Source organism: Mustela erminea, chromosome 1, assembly GCF_009829155.1.
Source record: "Mustela erminea isolate mMusErm1 chromosome 1, mMusErm1.Pri, whole genome shotgun sequence".
Classification (NCBI taxonomy): Eukaryota; Metazoa; Chordata; class Mammalia; order Carnivora; family Mustelidae; genus Mustela; species Mustela erminea.
This window is the reverse complement of record NC_045614.1, coordinates 9,570,689-9,590,160: the sequence shown is the minus strand read 5'-3', so window position 1 is coordinate 9,590,160 and position 19,472 is coordinate 9,570,689. Positions and strand designations below refer to the sequence as shown.

General features: G+C 45.2%; 1 protein-coding gene across 23 annotated transcripts in view; it reads left to right on the top strand.

Annotated features, from left to right (window-relative positions):
* CACNA1A (calcium voltage-gated channel subunit alpha1 A) overlaps positions 1-19,472 on the top strand; it is a 286,232-nt gene that overhangs the window by 96,267 nt on the left and 170,493 nt on the right. For 21 of the 23 annotated variants that reach the window (XM_032312798.1, XM_032312787.1, XM_032312923.1 and 18 more), the window contains 2 exons: positions 14,713-14,818; positions 17,131-17,270. In XM_032312798.1, coding sequence (XP_032168689.1) covers positions 14,713-14,818; positions 17,131-17,270 — 246 coding nt within the window. The remainder of the gene's footprint in view (positions 1-14,712; positions 14,819-17,130; positions 17,271-19,472) is intronic. The other 2 variants (XM_032312961.1, XM_032312970.1) reach the window with 1 other exon arrangement.

Below are 19,472 nucleotides of genomic sequence, written 5' to 3'. Positions count from 1 at the left end.
ACAGGTGCACCATCCCTCCCTTATTTCTGAGCTCTGGAACTTACCACTCTCCTTGCCCATGGCTGATTTTCCTTGGGGAAACCCATGAGGATCTCTGAGCTCCTCTCCCCGTAGTGTCCCCTCACCCTCCCTGCTACCCCAGCCTCTTTTCTCTGACCCAAACACACCAGGCACAGTCTTATCTCAGTGTCTTCACACGGGCTTTTCCCTCTGCTTGCATCCATCCTACTTTGTGGCTCTTCCCTCTTCTCCTCTAGAACAGCACCTGCACATAAATGTGTTGAGAGAGTGTGCCATATATCTTCATTCATTTTTATTGCTGATTAGCATTCAGTGGTATGGAAAAGCCCACACTTGGCTTATCCAGTTACCTGTTGATGGGTGTTTGGGTTCATTCTCATTTTGGCCATTGCTAATAAAGCTGCTGTGAAATTCTTGGACCTTCCCCCAACTCTTCACTTGGTGAACCCTTAAATATCCCTTGGGTTTTGCATGAAATAGTGCATCTTCAGTGCCTTTCCTGACCCATTCCCCCCTCCCTGGTTTCTTTCAGCATTCCTCATAGCACTTGTCACAACATACAATGATGTGTGTGTGTTACAGGGGTGCAGGTGGCATTCCGGCCAGAACTGTCTGCTTCCAGAGTGAAGAAACGAGGACAAAAATAAATAAATAAATAAATATAATAAAGAATGAAAGGAAAAAATCTATAAAACAGCTCAAGGGAGGAGCTTAGTTCTCTAGTTTCCAAGGACAGAGCGATGAGGATTTGTCTGGGGAGTGGTTTAGGAGTTCCTCATGGACAACGGGGCTCTTGGGTCCTCATTCATCCATAAATCTGCAAACATGGGATGGAAAGAAAACCATCATGAGGTTTCTAAGCCCATGGAGCCCCCTGTCCATTGTGAAGACAGTGGGGCTGACAAGTTGTCAAACGATGTCATGTGATGTCATAGGATGACAAATTGTCATAAAATCTGGCTAGCCTATGGGGAGGTGGCTTAGATCGCATGCCCCCATCAGCTCTACTTAGACTCACATTTCATCCCCCAGAAAGAAATGTTATACAGGGTAGTAGTCATTCCCCCTCCCTCCTTCCAGTTCTTGGCAACCACCAATTCTGGATATAATCTGAAGGTTGACCAGTAGGATTTCTGGACAGATAGGCGGTGAAGGCTTATTGAGTTCATGTGCAAACAGCACTTGGGTGACACATAGTGGGTTCTCATAACTGAAATGGCCATGACTCATTGGCAGCAACGGCAAGTTCTTTCCAGAAGCCTTGCTCTAAAACTAAATGGGCTACCCATCTATTTGGAATTCCCGAATACTGGCTGGCTGTGTTGCAGTCAGAATCTGTCCTATTTCCAGTTCGGCCCTGGGGTTGGGGTGGGCGAGGAGTAGTCAGAAGGGCCAAGCCATCCGTTCTGGAACACCATCAAGCTCTGGTCCAGGTTTCCCAGAACTGTGCAGGAACATGTCTAGGGAGGGACAGTGCATCTGATGGGAGTCCTGGCAAGCCCTGGCCTTGGCTTTCTGGGGCCGCTGTAACACCAACCAGCATTTGTCAGACCTTTGACCTGAGCCAAGATGGCGGCTTTGGGGAACAAAGCAAGAAGCATTCAGGTTCTCTTCATGGTTGTGCCCCCATTTCCCTATGTGGCTTCAGATAAATCTCCTCTCCATTCTCTGTTACTGTTGACCTCTCTGAAAATGGTATGAAACTCCCCCACCCCTCTCCTGATGTTTGTGATGTGTTGTAGTTTCTAAAGATGAGACATCTCTACTTAGGCTCTGGTGTTCACTTTCTGGCTTCTTTTAGCTTTCCCTTCCTCTGCCTCCACTTATCCACTGATCAGCTTCTGTTTTTCTCCACTGCTCTCCCCACTGCCTCCACTGTAAGTCTTATTCTCAGCTTCTGTCATGGGCAAGACCATAGCATCTAAAGAGCATGGGGCCTTGTAGTCCTGACCTCTGATCGCACATCTGCCACCCTTGATGTTGCTCGACTTTGGGCATGTCATTTTGTCTACCTGAGTGGAAATCCTTCACCTTCCTCAGCTAATAATTCTAGTTCTTCTCTGGTTTCACAGTAGAGTGTTCTTTCTCCTACCTCTTTGAAGTCAGGTGTGGCTCTATAACTTGCTTTGGCCAATGAAATGTGAGGACGAGTGACTTGTGTTGCTTCTGGACGGAAGCTTGAAGAATCAGTGTATGTTTCACTGTGTTTCCTTTTGCTGCCTCCACCATCATGCATGCACAGAGATGGAGCCTCCCTCAGACTAGGCACTGGAGAGGGGGCAGCATAGAACAGAGTCCCCATCCCACCGGCAGTGGGCACATAGCATGAACAAGAAAATAGTCCCATGGTGCTTTCAGCCACTGAGATTTGGGAGATGTTTGACTACAGCAGGTTGTAGAATACTGGGGCTAGAATACCTCCTCATCTGGGCTCTGGGACTAAAGTTGAAACACAGTGTTCTTGTGAGAGTTATGTATACTTAACATGCATTTAATTTTTTTAAATTTTAATTTTTTTTAGAGAGGGAGCAGGGAGGGACAGAGGGAGAGGGAGAGAGAGAATCTTAAGCAGGCTTCATACCCAACACAGAGCCTAATTCAGGCCTCAGTCCTATGACCCTGAGATCATGACCTGAGCTGAAATTAAGAGTCAATTGCTTAACTGCCTGAGCTATCCTGGCACCCCAATGTGCATTTAAACTAGCCAACAAGTATTCCCCTTTGCCTGCTTTCTATGGGGCCTGTGATTCCACTCCCTGTTTTTCAGTCTTGAAAAAAGTTAGTGAAAGGAATTGTTTGACTTTTCCTTCAAGCAGATGAATGGTTTCTAAAGCCCTGGGCACTGATTAGGTTACCGTCAACCTTCTTCTTCTTATGACCTTCTCTCTCTCCTTCCCTGATCATTTAGTATCTGCTGAGGGGGTGAAGGAATTCCTGTTTTAACTTAATCCAAGTTTGAATTTTTTTTAAAGATTTTATTTATGTATTTGACAGACAGAGATCACAAGTAGGCAGAGAGGCAAGCAGAGAGAGAGAGGAGAAAGCAGGCTCCCTGCTGAGCAGAGAGCCCGATGCGGGGCTCGATCCCAGGACCCTGAGATCATGACCCGAGCCGAAGACAGAGGCTTAACCCACTGAGCCACCCAGGTGCCCCCCAAGTTTGAATTTTTGCACACTTCTTCTTCCTTTTCCCCACCTTCTCTTTGCCAGTTCTACTCCTGCTCTTTATACCCGAGTTCTAGAACCTGCAGTGTTTCTCTGTTCTCTTTGATTTCTTGCTTTCTTCCCACCCCCCGCCCCCATGGAATCAACCATAGTGCAAATTAACAAATAGTTCTAAGTGCCTTGAGCTTGAAGACATTTTCTTCTGCTCACCTAAGCAGGATCCTGGAGCAATTGCAAATGTCCCGTGCCCTACTGTAAATCTTGCAGTTGCAAGAGATTCAGTCAGGGTCAGTGAAGACCCAAGCAGAAGGTTTTGGCCAAGGCTCCCTGATGTCCCGGCTGTGCTGGGTGTTGTCGTATTGATTAAGCTCCTAGGACTGCTGCCAGCAGCCTCTAGGATTAAATCAATAGAGTTTGCAAAAGTAAAAGCTTCTTTTGGAGGCACAGAATATGTTGCTTTATTTTTTTTTAAGATAAAGCTTCAAGGAGAATCTTCATAGATGGTGGGGCCAGCAGAAGAAAGGGCCAGATAGACCCAAATATTTGGGGATGTGTCCAGGGAACATGTGAAGGAGCTGCAATGGGGGCTTGGGACATTCTGGAAAGTCTGTTTGACTTGGCTTGGCAGTACAACAGCGGAGAGAGCTGGAAAACAGGGTGGAAGGTGCAGAAAAAATTGCTGTTGAGAGGTAAAGAGAAATAAAACAGATGTGGATTCATTTGCTTGTTCAACAGACATTGATTGGCATCCTGCTAGGTGCCTGGTACTGGAAGGGGCGCTGGGAATGTAATGGTGAGCCATTGCTATGGCAAGTGTTCCTAGGAGGGAAGAGAAGGGGAGAGACACAAGAAAGGTCATGTGAAGACAGAGGCAGAGGATGGAGTGATGTGACCACAAATTGGAGAACACCCAGGGCCTCTAGTAGCTGAAAGAGGAGGGGAAGGATCCTACCCTAGAGCCTTCAGAGGGGGCTCTTATACCTTAATTATGGGGTTCTGGCCTGTGTAACTGTGAAAGATGAGATTTCTGTTCTTTCAACCACCCAGTTTGTGGTAATTCACCATGGCAGCCCTAGGGAATGAAAGTAAACACTTCTATGAGGTCAGAAGTGCCTGTCAGAAGGCACAATAAGACACAGCCATCAACAGAACCTGACACTGTAGTGGGGAGCATATGGGATAAAGAAATACCCCAAGTCTTCCTTCTTCCCTCCAATCTCCTGCTGGCGCTTCCCATTGAACAAACCTTCCCAGAAGGTAGGAGATGAGACAGGAGCCAACCTTGTCTCTCCCAGGACACCAAGCAGAATGATGAGTGGATATGTTGGGGGAAGGGCACTCAGGAGAGTGGCAAAACACATCCCAATACATGAGGCCTTTAGACAGTGGATATGGGTAGAGAATAGATTACCTAGGGTTAAGCCCCAGAGAAGACCAATGTTGAGAGATTGAGTAAGAAAGGAGCAAGAAAGAGAGACAATAAGGTAGTAGAAAAAGATAAAAAGAAGCTGTAGCCAAGAAATCTGAGCCTGAAAAGGTCCTGGGATTTGGCAGCCTTGAGGTCCTTGGTGAACCTCACTAGGAGAGTTTTGGTTAAGTGACGGAGCTGGAAGACAGCCTGGAGGAGCAGGCAGAAGAAAAAGAAATCAAAGTGGAGAAGTGAAAGCAATACATGCAGTCAACTTCTTCATGAAGGGTAACAGAGAAATGGATTTGTGTCTGGGGGGACATTTGGAGACAAGGGTGGGGTTTCTAATGATGGGAGAATATTAACTTCCCTAAAGTGGGTCATTCCTAGCAGTACACCAGTACGCACTGACTGGTATCTTCTCCCATCTAGGATGCTAGAATTCTCAAATGCCCATTTTGAGATTTAGGATAATGAATTTAACATCATCAGCCCAGATCATTGATCTCATTCAGGAATGTACCTCTGTACAAGCATGAAAAAGGCAACTGGTTGGGTTCACCAGGGATGGGCTCTCTCCAGAAGCAAAGGAAATGCAAGGAAGTGATATATAGCCAACCTTTGTAAGGTTGACAAGGAAGGAAATGAAGTGAGGAGAGGGTGCTGAGAAATGGTGGAGTCAGTGAGTGGCAGGGTTTCCTGGGAAGGATGTTCATTTGCATTTAGGAGAGCTAGTAAGCTGGGAGGAGGAGAGTAGCGGCTAAAGAGAAGGATGCTGGGAAAGGGTATTTTGAAGATGGCCGGTGTTGCTCCTAGGCATGCATGGCTGGAGTGCCTTGAAGTTCATAAGGGTCATTGATGAAGAGGTAAGGATCTCTTCCAGTGATTAAGAAGGAAGGGGCCAGCATAGGCAGTAGTCTTCCCATGGAAATTGAAGGTCATAGGGAGTAACCGGCTCTACCAGTCTGACTCTCAGCTTTTATTTTCCCGTGGGCCTTAGTATCTTGGCTGCTGGGACTTCCTTTAACTTTGGACTTCCTGCTGAGTCCAGTGACACTGGGAAAGACTTTCATGGCTTCTCTGGTCAGAAGAGGGGGAATTTCTTGGCTTGTTTATACCCTATCTTGGGGGCCTTCTTGTTGGCTGCAACTAGTTTAGAGAGGGCCTTCTTCACCTCTCCTGGCTTCTTGGGTAGTCTTACCATACTTAGATTGAGAGGGTCCTTTTTTTTTCACTTGCTTTCCTGGGGCCCTTCTCCTTGGCCTCACTGGGTTTCCTTGGGGCAATCATGGCAGATATCTGCCTCGGTTTGATTTTCTCTTTGTTCTCGGGGACTAATTTGAAGCTGCCAGTGATCTCCTTGGCCTTGGAGTTGATGGCCCTCATGGAATTTCCAGGTTTGAGTTTAAGCTAAGAGGTTGATGAAATGCTCAGAGAAGATGCCAAGGACATGGAAGATTTCACTGATCACTGCACAGGTTGACAGTACCACACAAGGGGAGAAGGACTTGCCTGGACAGAGGGAACATCTCAGGGAATGTGATTGTGTGAGCAGGTTACTCATCACAGCTTTGTAATAGAGACAAACTGGAAGCATATAAGAAAATGTGAAATGATGATGCATTAACTCACAAGAATACTGCACAGCCTTTTAAAAGAAGGAGATCCAATGTGTCAATATGAGAAAATGGGTCCAGTGCTGTGAGGGGTACAGCAGAGGTCAGAACATTGCATAACACAATGGCATTTTTATAAAAGGAAAATATGATTTCGTATGTTTGTCTTCACTCATTTGGTGGTATTTATCGAGCACTTGCTATGTGTTGGGCAGTAAATCCTGGGGACATAGCTGAGAACAAGCCCCAGATGGGGCTGACATTCCACTAGGAGATCAACGTAATAAAGTAAATAAGTAAAATGCATAGTTTGATGTGATAAGTTGCTAAAATAATTAACAAAAAGCAAGCAGGGAGGGGGATGGCAGTATTGGTGGGGCTGAGACTTTAGACCTGGTAGCCAGGAAGGTCTCACTGGGAAGATAATGTTTTGGTATCTCCTGATGGACGCAAGGGAATGAGCCCTGCCCATATTTAGGGGAAGAGTAACTCAAGAAGACACAGCAGCCAGGGTAAAGAACATGTGTAGGGAAAAATCTGAAAAATAGACAGCAAACTGCTAATGGTGGTTATCCCTGGGCTGTGGGCTGGGGTAAGGGCTTTTCATTTTTTAAATAATACAATATAAATTTTAAAACTAAAAAGAATACAATAAACATGTATTCTTTTTATAACTAAAAGCAGTTATTTAAAAAGAAAGATCTTGAGAGCTGCCTGGGTGGTGTTTCTGTTCGTGGTTCATGGCTCAGAGGAAAGTCAGTGAGTAACAGCATATAATAGGAACTATGAGAATCAAGGAGAAAGAAAAGCACAACCAACAACAATTTTTTAGAAATTGAAGATTTTTTTAAGAGATTCTCCATATCATAATATAATTAGCCATCTTAAAGTGAACAATTCAGTGGCATTTAGAATATTCACATCATCTGGTGACCACCACCTCCATCTAGCTCCAAAACATTTCCTACCCCCAAAAGGAAATCCTGCCTCATGAAGCAGTTGCTCCTGATTTCCTCCTGCCCCTCACCTCCTGGCAAACGTGACTCTGTATTTTGTCTCTATTGAGTCACAGATCCTGGATAGCCAAAAAGGTCGAGATACCCATCTGTGGATGAGTGGATAAATAAATTGAAGTACACCCACACACACATCCATAAAATGGAATGCATTCCACACAATGAAATACTACACAGCCATGAAAAGGAACAAAGTACGTGTACACACCCCTACATGGATGGCCCCCAAATCATTATGCTGAATGAAAGATGCCAGACAAAAAAAAATCACATGTTGTATAATCCCACTTATATGGGATACCTGCTGGAGATTTTTGCAACTTTTTTTTTTTCTTTAAAGATTTATTTATTTATTTATTTGACAGAGATCACAAGTAGGCAGAGAGGCAGGCAGAGAGAGAGGAGGAAGCAGGCTCCCTGCAGAGCAGAGAGCCTGATGCGGGGCTCGATCCCAAGACCCTGGGATCATGACCTGAGCCGAAGGCAGAGGCTTCAACCCACTGTGCCACCCAGGCACCCTGCAACTTTTATTTTGAGCCCAGTATTTGTGGAGTGGATTGCCTAACTTCACTGCCTCCTGTTTGGGGAATGATTTCAGATTTGAGAGAAGGCTTGGTCAGCCCTGATGGGAGTGCATGTTGAAAGCTTCCAGTGAAGGGAAGGGACTGAGACTTGGATGGCAAAAAAGGCATAGGATAGGTTAATAATACTGGTAGCTGTCATTGTCATAAACATAATAATATAAGCACTGATTGCATGATCACAAGGAGATGAACCCTATCTTATGCTTTTATAAGCATGTTAAGTTTCTTTTTTATATAAACATGTTAAGTTTTCTTAATATTAAGATCCAATGCAGGAACCAGAGTAAATAATAGTTAAATACATATGTATTGAGTGCACACTATATCCCAGGTCCTGTTCTAAATGTATTGTGGGTGTCCATTCATTCTATTCACAGCCCTGCAATGTAAGCATGACTTTTTTATTTTATGTATGAGGAAACAGGCTCAGAAAAGGAAATTTTTTTGGCCAACATCAGAACCATGCCTGACCCCCAAACCCTTTTAACTACTTTCTCTATGACTTCTCACGTAGTATTTCCAGTTTTCTGAGCATAAGCTTGATCCAGATGCCCTGGGTAGACTTCTCTCTATAGAACCAAAGTGTTGAAATTTCTTTGATTATATTAAAAAACAAATGACACATCACATCTATTTGGTGTTGGGTTTTTAATTTTTTCTTCATTTGATTTTCCTGGTGACGTAATAAATTTTTTTTTTCTCTACCCTAGATGTGAAATGTAGGTCTTTACAAATGTCTAGAGTGTGTTAATCTTTGACGCTGGTTGCTTGCCCTGCCCCAGGCTTGCTATGTCTGGATGGATGTGAAATTAAGTGTCTCCGCTTGCCGCTGGCCATGGTGCTGAAAAGTTCCCAGGCTGCACCCAGAGTTGCCCTGAGTCGTGTTGTCACCACTAGTCTCTAGCTAATGGGCTGGTGGAAAGCTCTTTTGTAGGCTTGGCTTTTGGCTGTTCTATGCATTGGAGAGTTCAAACTCCATGTCTGAGAACTGGACACTCTCTGGAGTATTGGAAGGTAAAATTTTCGTTAACGTAGCCCGCTTGGGATGGGTTTATGAGGGCATGGATTAGCCTGCGGTTGTTGATCGTGATTACAACTACATTCAGTTGTGGTAGTTGGGATTCAGTTGAGGTCTAATCCATTTGGTTTCATCCATATGGTTAAGGTTCCAGGTGTACCCTAACTCCAATTTTTAAATAAAGAAAAAACTATCCACCTTCTAATAAGAGTAAGCTGCTGGATGGTCTTTGGTTTGCAAGCATGGATGTTGGGGTGAGTGAATGCTCTTCCAGTATTTCCTCTGTGGTCGTGAGCAATTCTCTTAACCTCTCTAAGCCTTGATCTCCTTATCTGGAAAATGGAGCTTGCAACTTACCTTGTAGAACTGTTGCAAGAAATTAACTGAAACGAGTGTAAAATGCTTAGCACGGTGTCTGCCCAATGAAGCAGTTGATAAACACAGCTGTAATTAGGTTGTTGTGCCTGTTAATGGGCCCATAATAGTCTATCATATTGCCAAGTTAAATGCTGGCATTTGTTTAGCGAAGCAAAGAATATGTCCTAAACTCATACATCTAGGACCCTGGTACCCCCCGCTCTTTTCCTGGTAATTGTGAAGAGCATGGAACTAACATGAAAATAAGGTCTGTTTGGCTTCTCTCTACAAGTTCAACTGCCTGGTTGACTCACTGAAGTATCTGTTTCCTCAGAACATCAGGCAGCCCCTATATTAGAGGAAAGGTCTTGATGAGTTAAAAAACATGATTTGATTTTTACAACAATCACAGGAAGTTGGGAACGAGGTAGGGATGGGAGATCATAAGGAGAAGGATGAATTACTTAGACATTCTACAAGGTCTTGCTAAGGAGCTGGAACCATCAGCCATGCCTACTTTGCAAACTGATTTTCTTTGATGTTCTGGATCCCAAGAGCAGATCCTGTTAGCAGATACAGCTCTTCTTCCCTGGGAAGAATCACTTGGTCATTTCCAGTGTCACACACAACCCCTTTCTGGGGCCTCTGTGGTCCTGATCAATCTAATTTGGAGGCGGGGAGCTTTGTGTGTCTGCGCTTGCCTGCAGGGCTGTTTGCTATCCTGACTTCCACAAGCCATTTCAGGAGCCAGCTTTTCCTCCCATCAGGGATGCTTCTCCCCTTTCATCTCTTCTCCCCGCACTCCCTCCCCTTGGCCTCTCGGCTGGCTGATTATTCTGGATCCCGCTGACACAGGTGCTTTCTCCCTGAACCAATCGGGGAGCAGGAAAGCTCAGCTCAGCTAGCAGAAGCATTGCTCACCGCAGCTGTGAGTTAGAACCCAGGATTTCTAAATTGGGAGGAACAGGCACGACTCAGGGTTGGGCTGAGAAAGCCTCACCTCCCCCTGCCTGGACTACCTTTGACTTCTGCCTGGGGTGAGGCATCTCTTCCCATGCCAAGAACACAGTACCCCATCTCTGTGTCCATGTGCCTACCACTTCAATGCATATTTTAAGAAGCTATGTTCTTGACATGGCCACCAAGACTTGGCATACAACAGAGTGGGGAGAGAAGATGCACTAACCAGGACCCACCCACCTTTCCTTCCTTATTCAGGTGTTTATTGAGCACCTACTATAAAAACAGATGCTCTCTTAGGTGCAGAGAACAAAGCAGTGAACAAAGTAGACAAAAATCCCTGCTTGCATGGAGCTTATAGTCTATTAGCGAAGACAAACAGTGAACAAGATAAAGAAGAAAAATAGAGCATATATTTGACCAGGGACGGGGCTGAGGAAAAAAATAAGCAGGGCAAGAGGTAAGGTCTTATGGGGTTGTGACCTTTGAGTAAAGACCTAAAGGGAGTGAGGGAGGGAACCATGTGGGTCTGTGGGGAAAAAATATTACAGGAGAGAGAACAGCAGGTACAAAGGCCCTGGTGTGGGACATGCCTCGTGTTTGGGGAATGTGGAGGAGGCCAGTGTGGCTGCAGCTGAGCCAACACAGGGAGACAGAGGTCATGAGAGCAGGGAGGTCATGCTGGGTCTTGCTGGCTGCCAGGAAGACTGGCTTTTCTTCTGAGTGACATGGGAGTCATGGGAAGGCTGTGACTCCTTCCATGTCAGCTGGAATTTTCTTTTCTGCATATTTGTCTCATGCCAGTTTACTCTTATTTCATCAAGATCTTGGGTTTCTTACCAGCCCCTTTACCTGTGTGCAGCCAGAAGACTGGTCTGGGGCTCCCAAAGTCTCCTCCTAGGGTCAGAATGTGGAGGAGAGAGGGGAGCCCCCACCTCTCTTGAGATGACTCAAAGCCACAATTACCTGGTCTCCTCCTACCCTTGAAATAGATCTAAGGCAAACTTCACTGTGCACACAGATCCCCTGAAGATCTTGCTAAAATGCAGATTCTGACTCAGCAGGTCAGCGAGGGGGGAGGGGGGCTAAGACTTTGCATTTCTAAAGGATGCAGCTGATGCTCTTCTGCGGCCATTCAGTAGCAAGGGTATGAGGTCAATGTTGCCAGTTCCCATGGAGGGGGCAGATCTGTGGACATTGGCGGGGTCCGTGTGTGCATGGAGAGAGAAGGGTTAATATTTGATAGCCAGTATTGCCATGTTTGACAAGAAAAAAGCAGTAAGGTAGGAGTGGGCAGCCTCTTTCCGTTCTCCCCCATGCTGTGGCTTCATTCCTCTATCCGGAGAGCTCTGGGCCTGAAATCCGGTGACACTGGACAATTGAAATCCTGATAATGCAACCCTGAAAGTGCTGCTTGCTGCCAGTCTTCTGGGACTCTTCCTGGAACCTCAGCTCAAGTCTGATGGAGAGGAAGTCACATCCCAGCTGTTTAGGGGCAGGAGGCCACACACCCCCTCTACCCCAGGAGTGAGCCAGCAGCTCCACACAGAAGTGAGCAAGGAGCTAGTTGGCAGGGAAGGGAAGTGAAATCATCAGATTCAAATCATGGCTTCAGAAGCCTCGGCAAGGGGAGGCCAGGGAAGGGCTTGGCGTTGCTTCTCTGTATACAAATATTGTCTCTTATTTTCTGGGCTGCAGGGTGAGGCAGAATGGAATATTTGTGCAACATAGCCCAGCTTTGTTCTCTGTGCTCCTAATGACTGTCAGCTTGGAGGCAGGAAGCCAATCAGAGGCACTCGTCGGCAGGGCCGGCTTTTGTTGGCTCCCCAAATTGCCCTGAGTGTCAGATTTGCTTTTCAGAGTGTGCACGAAGCGCAGCTCAGCCGCTTTCAGCTGGAGGCAAAGGCCGAAGCCGGTGACAAAGGCCTGGTTTTCCTGGTTTACTTAGGCTCTTACCCCCAAGGTTTTCCATTCCAGACTTTCTTTTCCCACCTGGAAAGTGCGTATATACTCTCACTCCACCAGCCTATAAGATCCTTTGGTTTTATGGAGCTTCCAAAAGGCCCAACCTAACTCTAGGGCCAAAGGACAGAACAAGGCAAGTTAGGCTTCCAAGGGAGAAAGCTGGGAGGAGGCCAGGGGTTTCACATGGCCAAGTTCACCAGGGCATGCTCTTTGATCCTTCCACAGAACAGTGGACCCCGGTGTTCCTAGGGGACACTTGGCAATATCTGGATGTCGTTAAGTTTTGGCTGTCGGAACTGGAGAGAAGGAGATGCTGATGTTCATCACTCCCACCACAGGGAATGACCTGCCCCCAGATGTCAGTAGTGCCAAGGTGGAGAAGCTCTACTCCAGACTGACCAGTACCCTGTGGCTTTCCCTTTTGACACTCACTTCTCTACACCCAGATTGACTGGACAGTGCCTGTGTGGGTCTGGCAGGGGGACAGGGGACATTCTGGTTCACCAGCTGATCAGCAGATCAGGTCCTAATGTAAAGTGAGCAGGGATGGCCCTCCCCAAGTAGAGACCCTCCAGCAGGTCACCAGGCCTTGTCCGCCCAGAGCAGTTTTCCCAGGATGCAAGAAGGAGTTTGTGCCTGGAGGGAGAGAGAATGCCACATCTGGAAATAACCACACAGACTACCCTTTCCCTCCATCAGATCTTGAAAGGTCAGCTTCTCAGAGGCCTACCCTGACCACCATATTATTTTCTACTTATTGAGGTAAAATTCTTGTAACAATATTAACCATTCTTAAGTGACTAATTCAGTGGCATTTAGTACATTCAGAGTGTTTGTTGTACATTATCTGTCTAGTTCCAAAACATTAAGCAGTCACTTCCCAACCCCCTCCCCCGGCCCTTGGCAACCACCCATCTGCTTTCTGACTCTGTGGATTTGCCTGTTCTAGACATTTTACACACACAGAATCATACAGTATGTGGCCTTTTATGCACGGCTTCTTTCACTCTGCACAATGTTTCTGAGGTTCCTCCACACTGTGCTGTGTATTAGCACTTCATTTTTATGGCCAAGGATGGTTCCGTTGTCCGGATAGACCAGTTTTTGTTCATCTGTGCATCCAACCTTTTGGCTGTTGCAGTGGTGTTGCTATGAACATGTGTTTCGGTACCTGCTTTTCAGTTCTCTGGGGTGTACACCTAGGATATGCATTGCGGGATCATATAGTAATTCTGTGGGCTTTTTGAGGAATCACCAAACTATTTTCCACAGAGGCTGCACCATTCCACCAGCAAAACACAAAAGTTCTAATTTCTCACATCCTTGCCAATGCTTACTCTTTTCTGTGGGTTTTTTTTGTTTGTTTTGTTTTTGCTCTGTTTTGTTTTGTTTTAGCTCTAGTGGATGGGGAGTGGTACCTCATGTGGTTTTGATTTGCAGTTCCCTAATGGTTGATGAAGTTGAACATGTTTGCTTGTGTTGATTGGCTATTTGAATATCTTCTTTGGAGATATATCTACTCAGGCCATTTGCTCATTATTTATTGGGACTACCTTTTGTTGTTGAGTGACAAATGTTCCTTATATATTCTGGATGCCAGATTTACCAGATACATGATTTGCAAATATTTTCTCTTGTTCTGTTGGTTGTCTTTTCACTTTCTTGATGATGCTCTTTGATGTACAAAAGTTTTTAATTTTGGTGACATCTAGTTTGCCTATTTTTTCTTTTGTCGATTGTGCTTTGGGCGTCAGATCGGAACACTGTACTGCACTTATTTTATAAAAAGATTTACTTAAAAAAAAGGTTTACTTATTTATTATTTGAGAGTGAGAGAGAGAGAGAGAGAGAGCATGAGGAGGGGGAGGAGCAGAGAGAGAGGGAGAGAGAGAATCTCAAGCAGACTCCCTGCCACGCTCAGAGCCTGATGTGGGGATTGATCTCACAACCCTGAGATCATGACCTAAGCCGAAATCAAGACTTGGATGCTTACCTAACTGAGCCACCTAGGCACGCCGACTACCGTACTTTAATGGCAACCCCCAACCTCCTTTCCTGCTTTTTCTCTGTGTAGCATTCACCACCTTGTAATGCTCTATATGTGTGGTTGTCTCACACACTCACTTATTCTCCATGAGGGCAGAGATTTTTGTTTCTTTTACTGTAAGCTGTGTCCCCAGTGCCCTGAACAGGGCCCGGCACCCAGTATGTGCTGAATTAATATTTGCTCTGTGGATGTTGGAGGTGAGATGGAGAATAACATCTACATTTTCCTTAAAAAGTCATCTGCTGGGTCTTTAGAGCAATGATGCTACTTCACAGGACACTCTCGTTGTGGGTGCATGTTATTGTCCAGACTTCTCAGTGTGCAACACCAAGAGTGAGCCATGATGTAAGCCGTGGACTTTGGGTGATAATGTTGTGTTGGTGTAAGTCTGTTGATTATAACAATGCACCATTTGGTTGGGGGGGGGGATGTTGATAATAGGGGGGAGTTGTGCATGTATGGGGGCAGAGGGAGAATGGGGAATCTCTCTACCTTCTGCTGAGTTTTGCTGGGAGCCTAAACAAGCTGGAAAGATTTTCCTTAATTCCTCCATACTCCCTTTGAATATATGATTTTAGCCACCATCATAGCAAACTGCATTGTCCTTGCTCTGGAACAACACCTACCCGATGATGACAAGACCCCAATGTCTGAACGACTGGTAAGTGATATCTCTCTTGAGGGGGTCTCTCTTTTGCTTTAGAGGCAAGTTGTCATGGCTGGGGGTGGTGGGGACAGAGGGCAGAGTGCACTCTCAGTCTTGGAGCCAAGAGCTGGATCATGGATCATGAGCCCCCCCACCTGGGAAGCTTAAATTTCATGAATACCAATAATCTGGAGAGAGAGAGGCCTTCATGACTCATCCCTCCAGACCTGGCAAACCCAATGCCGACCAGGATGACAGTGTTTGACAAGTGTTTATGTGGTCCATAGAAACATCCTATTAGAAACAAAATTCTTGTGAAAGATGTTGAGTATACATGGAAATGGAGAGGATAATACAATGAACCCCTCCACGAACCCCTCAGCTAGATTCAACTGTTTTTCAAGACGTTGCCCTGTTTGCTTTGCTTGTCCCCTTGGATTTCACTGGTTTGTCTTTTCCTGGGCAAAATCGTTGAAGGCAAATCCCAGACAACTTGTCAGTTCTTTGCCATGTAATTACTTAACTCTGCATCACTAAAAATATGGGCATTTTTCTTCCATTACCACAGTGACATTTTTACACCCAACACGACTTGCAGTGGTTTCTTAGAACCATGTCACACCCAGTCAGAAATCAGATTTTCGTGTTTGTCTCAGAAATAGCATTTTTTGGTCAGTTTGGTCAAACCAGGATCCAAGCAGGGCCTAGATTTTGTTATGTTGCTTAAACCTTCTATTTTTTTTTTTAAGGTTTTATTTGTTTATTTTTGAGAGAGAGAGAGAGTACATAAGCACAAGCAGGGTGAGGGGCAGAAGGAGAAGCAGAATCCCTACTGAACAAGGAGCCTGATGTGGGCCTTGATCCAGGGACACTGAGATCATGACCTGAGGCGAAGACAGATGCCCAATGAACTGAGCTACCCAGGCATTCCTGCATAAGCCCTTTAAACTAAAGTAACTGTTTTTACTCCTGCCCTTGACTTATGGCAGAAACCAGTCCCATAGCCCTAAGACATGTCCCACATTCTGATGTTAGCTTGGTTCCTTGCATCTGGTGTCATTTGGCTTGTTCTTCTATCTTCTGTGTCTCCTGTCATGGATATCAGCTCTGGGGGACGTTCACAGTCCTCATTCAAAGTTACTCATTTGGTGAAACTCAGCAGAGCTATAAACTAGCACTAAGATTTTTCTCAATTCCCCTACCCATCCCTAAGCCCCCTGGTTCCTCTCCTGGCATTCTGACAGTGCAAAGAAGGAGACTTCTTTTCCTTTCTATCACCTTTTCAGATCCAGCTACCTCAAGGGTAGGTAGAGGGGGGTGTAAGAATCCACTCATTCCTAATCCACAAAATATAGATGGTTCTCAAGGCACCTAAATGTTAATAGGTATGAATTATAATATGTATTCTAAAACATATCACTAACCTATTAAACTTATGATTTCAAGACTTTTTGTTTTTGTTTTTGTTTAAGGTGAAGGTAAGAGAGTCAGCTGGAAAAATAGAAAGCAAATAGTAGTGTCATGGCAAGCTGATAGGAAAAGAATCATGAAGGCAGAAAGGATTGAAGCTTGAGAAACTTCATAACAGATTGGAAAACATCCATGTAGGGGCTCTGATGGAGTGGAGCTTACAGCTTAATTTAAAATATTATAGACTAGCAGCTGGAAGCCAGAAACTCACGGGAGGTTCAGTGAGGGTCTGGGGACCAGGACACTGGCCATTTGCCAGCAAATGCAGAAGTATCACTCCAGTATTTTAGCAACCTGAAGAGCTGTGCTGGTGCATGCCAGCTGAGACCCTTCACGAGTGTCAGATCCAGGGGTGAGGTTGGTATACAGGGTCTAACCTCAAAGGCCTTGAGTGATCTGTGTGACAGACATAATGAACAAGTGCTTTCCAGTAGAATTTTCTGCAGTGATGGGAATGCTCTCCATCTGCACTGTCTGATATAATAGTCACTGGAATGTGGCTTCTGTGTCTGAGGAACTGAATTCTTATTGTATTTCACTTGAATTAACTTACAGTTAAATAGCTACATGTGACCAGTGGCTGCTATACTAGACATCATGGATCCAAACAAACAATTCTGTTTGACCAAGCAATATGTGAGATTGGCCAAAAGGAAAGAAGGAGGGTACTTTCTCCATGCTTCTGCCTCTCTTGCAAAAGCAAGAGAACTCTGGGAAGGATGCGTTGGGGGGAAATGGGTGCTGGAGGGTAGGAGAGGTGAGAAAAAATGGGTAGAGATGTCTGGGTGGGCAAGGTCCCCAATTATGCCACCCTCTGCCCAGCCAAAGATCTTGACCTTACCTTCTCTCCCTTCCAGGATGATACAGAACCATACTTCATTGGAATTTTTTGTTTCGAGGCTGGCATTAAAATCATCGCCCTGGGGTTTGCCTTCCATAAAGGCTCTTACTTAAGGAATGGTTGGAACGTGATGGACTTTGTGGTGGTGCTAACAGGGTAAGTGTCAGATGCTGTGCTTCTTAGAATTATTTCGAACTATAAAGACTTTGGAAACATCGTGGTTGGTGTGTACAGGCTGGGCTCGGGAAGGCTGAGTCCCCATGTTCTTCACCATGCCTCTGCATCTTGCACCCATCTCCATACTCTGGCTGCATGTTGCAGCAGATGCTTTGGGTTACAATTAGAATAACGGCTTATTAGTGTTGACTGCTTCCAGAGAGCTTTCTGTGCATTCTCTCATTTAATCCTCACAGCAACCCAATGAATTAGGAAATATTAATATTCCTGTGGGACCACGGAGAGATCTGAAGCACAGATATGAACTTGCCTAAGATCACCCTGCTAGTGGAATTGGAATTTGAACCTAATATTATTATGTGATTCCAGAAATCAAGTTTTTAACTGTTGTGTGTATGTGGTCCTTTTGTCTCACTTGGGGATGCCTTTATTCCAAGTTGGTCTTGATTACTAGCTGGTAAATGTTTGTTGAGGACTTCTGAGTGTAATGGTTTATGGAAGGACTATGGAGAAAACCAAGCTAGATAAGGTACAGTGACCGTCTTAGAAGAGGTTTTGGATCTGTATATAGCATGCCACAGTTGAAAGGTGAGTGTGTATACACTTTCCATGAAGGACCCTCTGTATAAGGTAACACTAGCTGTTATGACAACAATAGAAGAAACTGGGTAATATTTTACACATAACAGAAATTTATTTCTCACTCATTGAAAATCCAAAACAGTTGTTCCTTGTTGGCAGGGCTCTCTCCTTCAAGCAGTGATTGAGGGAACCCAGGCCCTTGCCACATTGTGACTCCTCATTGTTGACTCATAGCTTCCAAGAACTCTGTGCTTGTCTACACCAAACCATGGAAGAGAAATGAGCACACAAAGTGATACTAGGAAGGTTTTATGGGCCTGGCACAGGCCTCTTCCTTTCCTGTTCTTTTGGCTAGAATTTATTCACATGACACACATCACTGCAGGGGAAGCTGAGAAACATTTGACTGTGCTTAGAAGAAAGGAAGGTGGATTTGCTGAGTAGTGAGTCAGGCTCTTTCAGGGACCCCAAAGTTCTGTAACAGATGTCAGCATAGACATTACCATTTTGTGCTCATTTCTGGCTCCTCTGCCCACCCACTCTTCTCCTCCAAGATAAGACTGGCTTGTCTTCCAAGACCCCTATTCATTGCTCATAGTTCCCCTCTGTGGGGGTCATAGCTGTCTTCTGTGGTGTCACAGTTCTCTGTGAGGTCAGAGCTGTCCTCTCTGGGATTACAGCTGTTCTCTGTGGGGTCACAGTTCTCCTTGGGGGTCACAGCTGTCCTCTGTGGAGTTCCAGCTCCCCTCTGTGGGGTCACAGCTCCCTTGTATGGGGTCACAGCTCTCCTCTGTGGGGTCACAGCCATCCTCTTTGGGGTTGTAATTCTCTTCGAGGATCAAATTTCTCCTCTAGGCTCTGTTCCAGAGCCCGTCTCTCCTGGCAGATGTCATGGGTCTTAGCACCCATGCTGTGGTGGCTGGGCTCCTGCAATTCAGGTTTTGAGCACATTTGTTGTTTCAGAGCAATGTTGCTTTTCCCAAAAAGAGCTTTGTCATATTGGGCTGTTTTGGTAGAGGCATTCAGATTTGAGTAGTCTGTTGTGGGTACCCTGGGCTAGCTCTAGTGGGCTTGAGTGCTCCCTGAGGGTCCTCTGTTTCTTGTTCCCATAGTTCTGTGGCTTGGGACCTTGGCAAGTTCCAAGAACATGTTGTGATATTGGGCATCTTTTTCTTACCTTAGTAGGAAACTTGTCTGTGAAACATCCTAATAGCTGACTTTGTTATTGTTGTTGTTAAAAGTACGTAACAAAGGGGTGCCTGGGTGCCTCTGGCCATTAAGCATCTGACTCTGGATTTGGGCTTGGATCCTGATCTCAGGGTTATGGGATCAGGCTCCACATTCAGTGTGGAGTTGGCTTGAGATGCACTCTTTCTCCCTCTCCCTTTGCTCCACCCTACCACAGTCATGCTCCCCTCTCTTGCGTGAAGCATTGAGTGTTATATACAAACAATGAATCATGGAACACTACATCAAAAACTAATGATGTACTGTATGGTGACTAACATAATATAATAAAAAATTAAAATAAATCTTTTTTTTTTAAGTGCAAAACAAAGTATTCAGACATTCAAAAAATAGAGAATAATATAACAAATA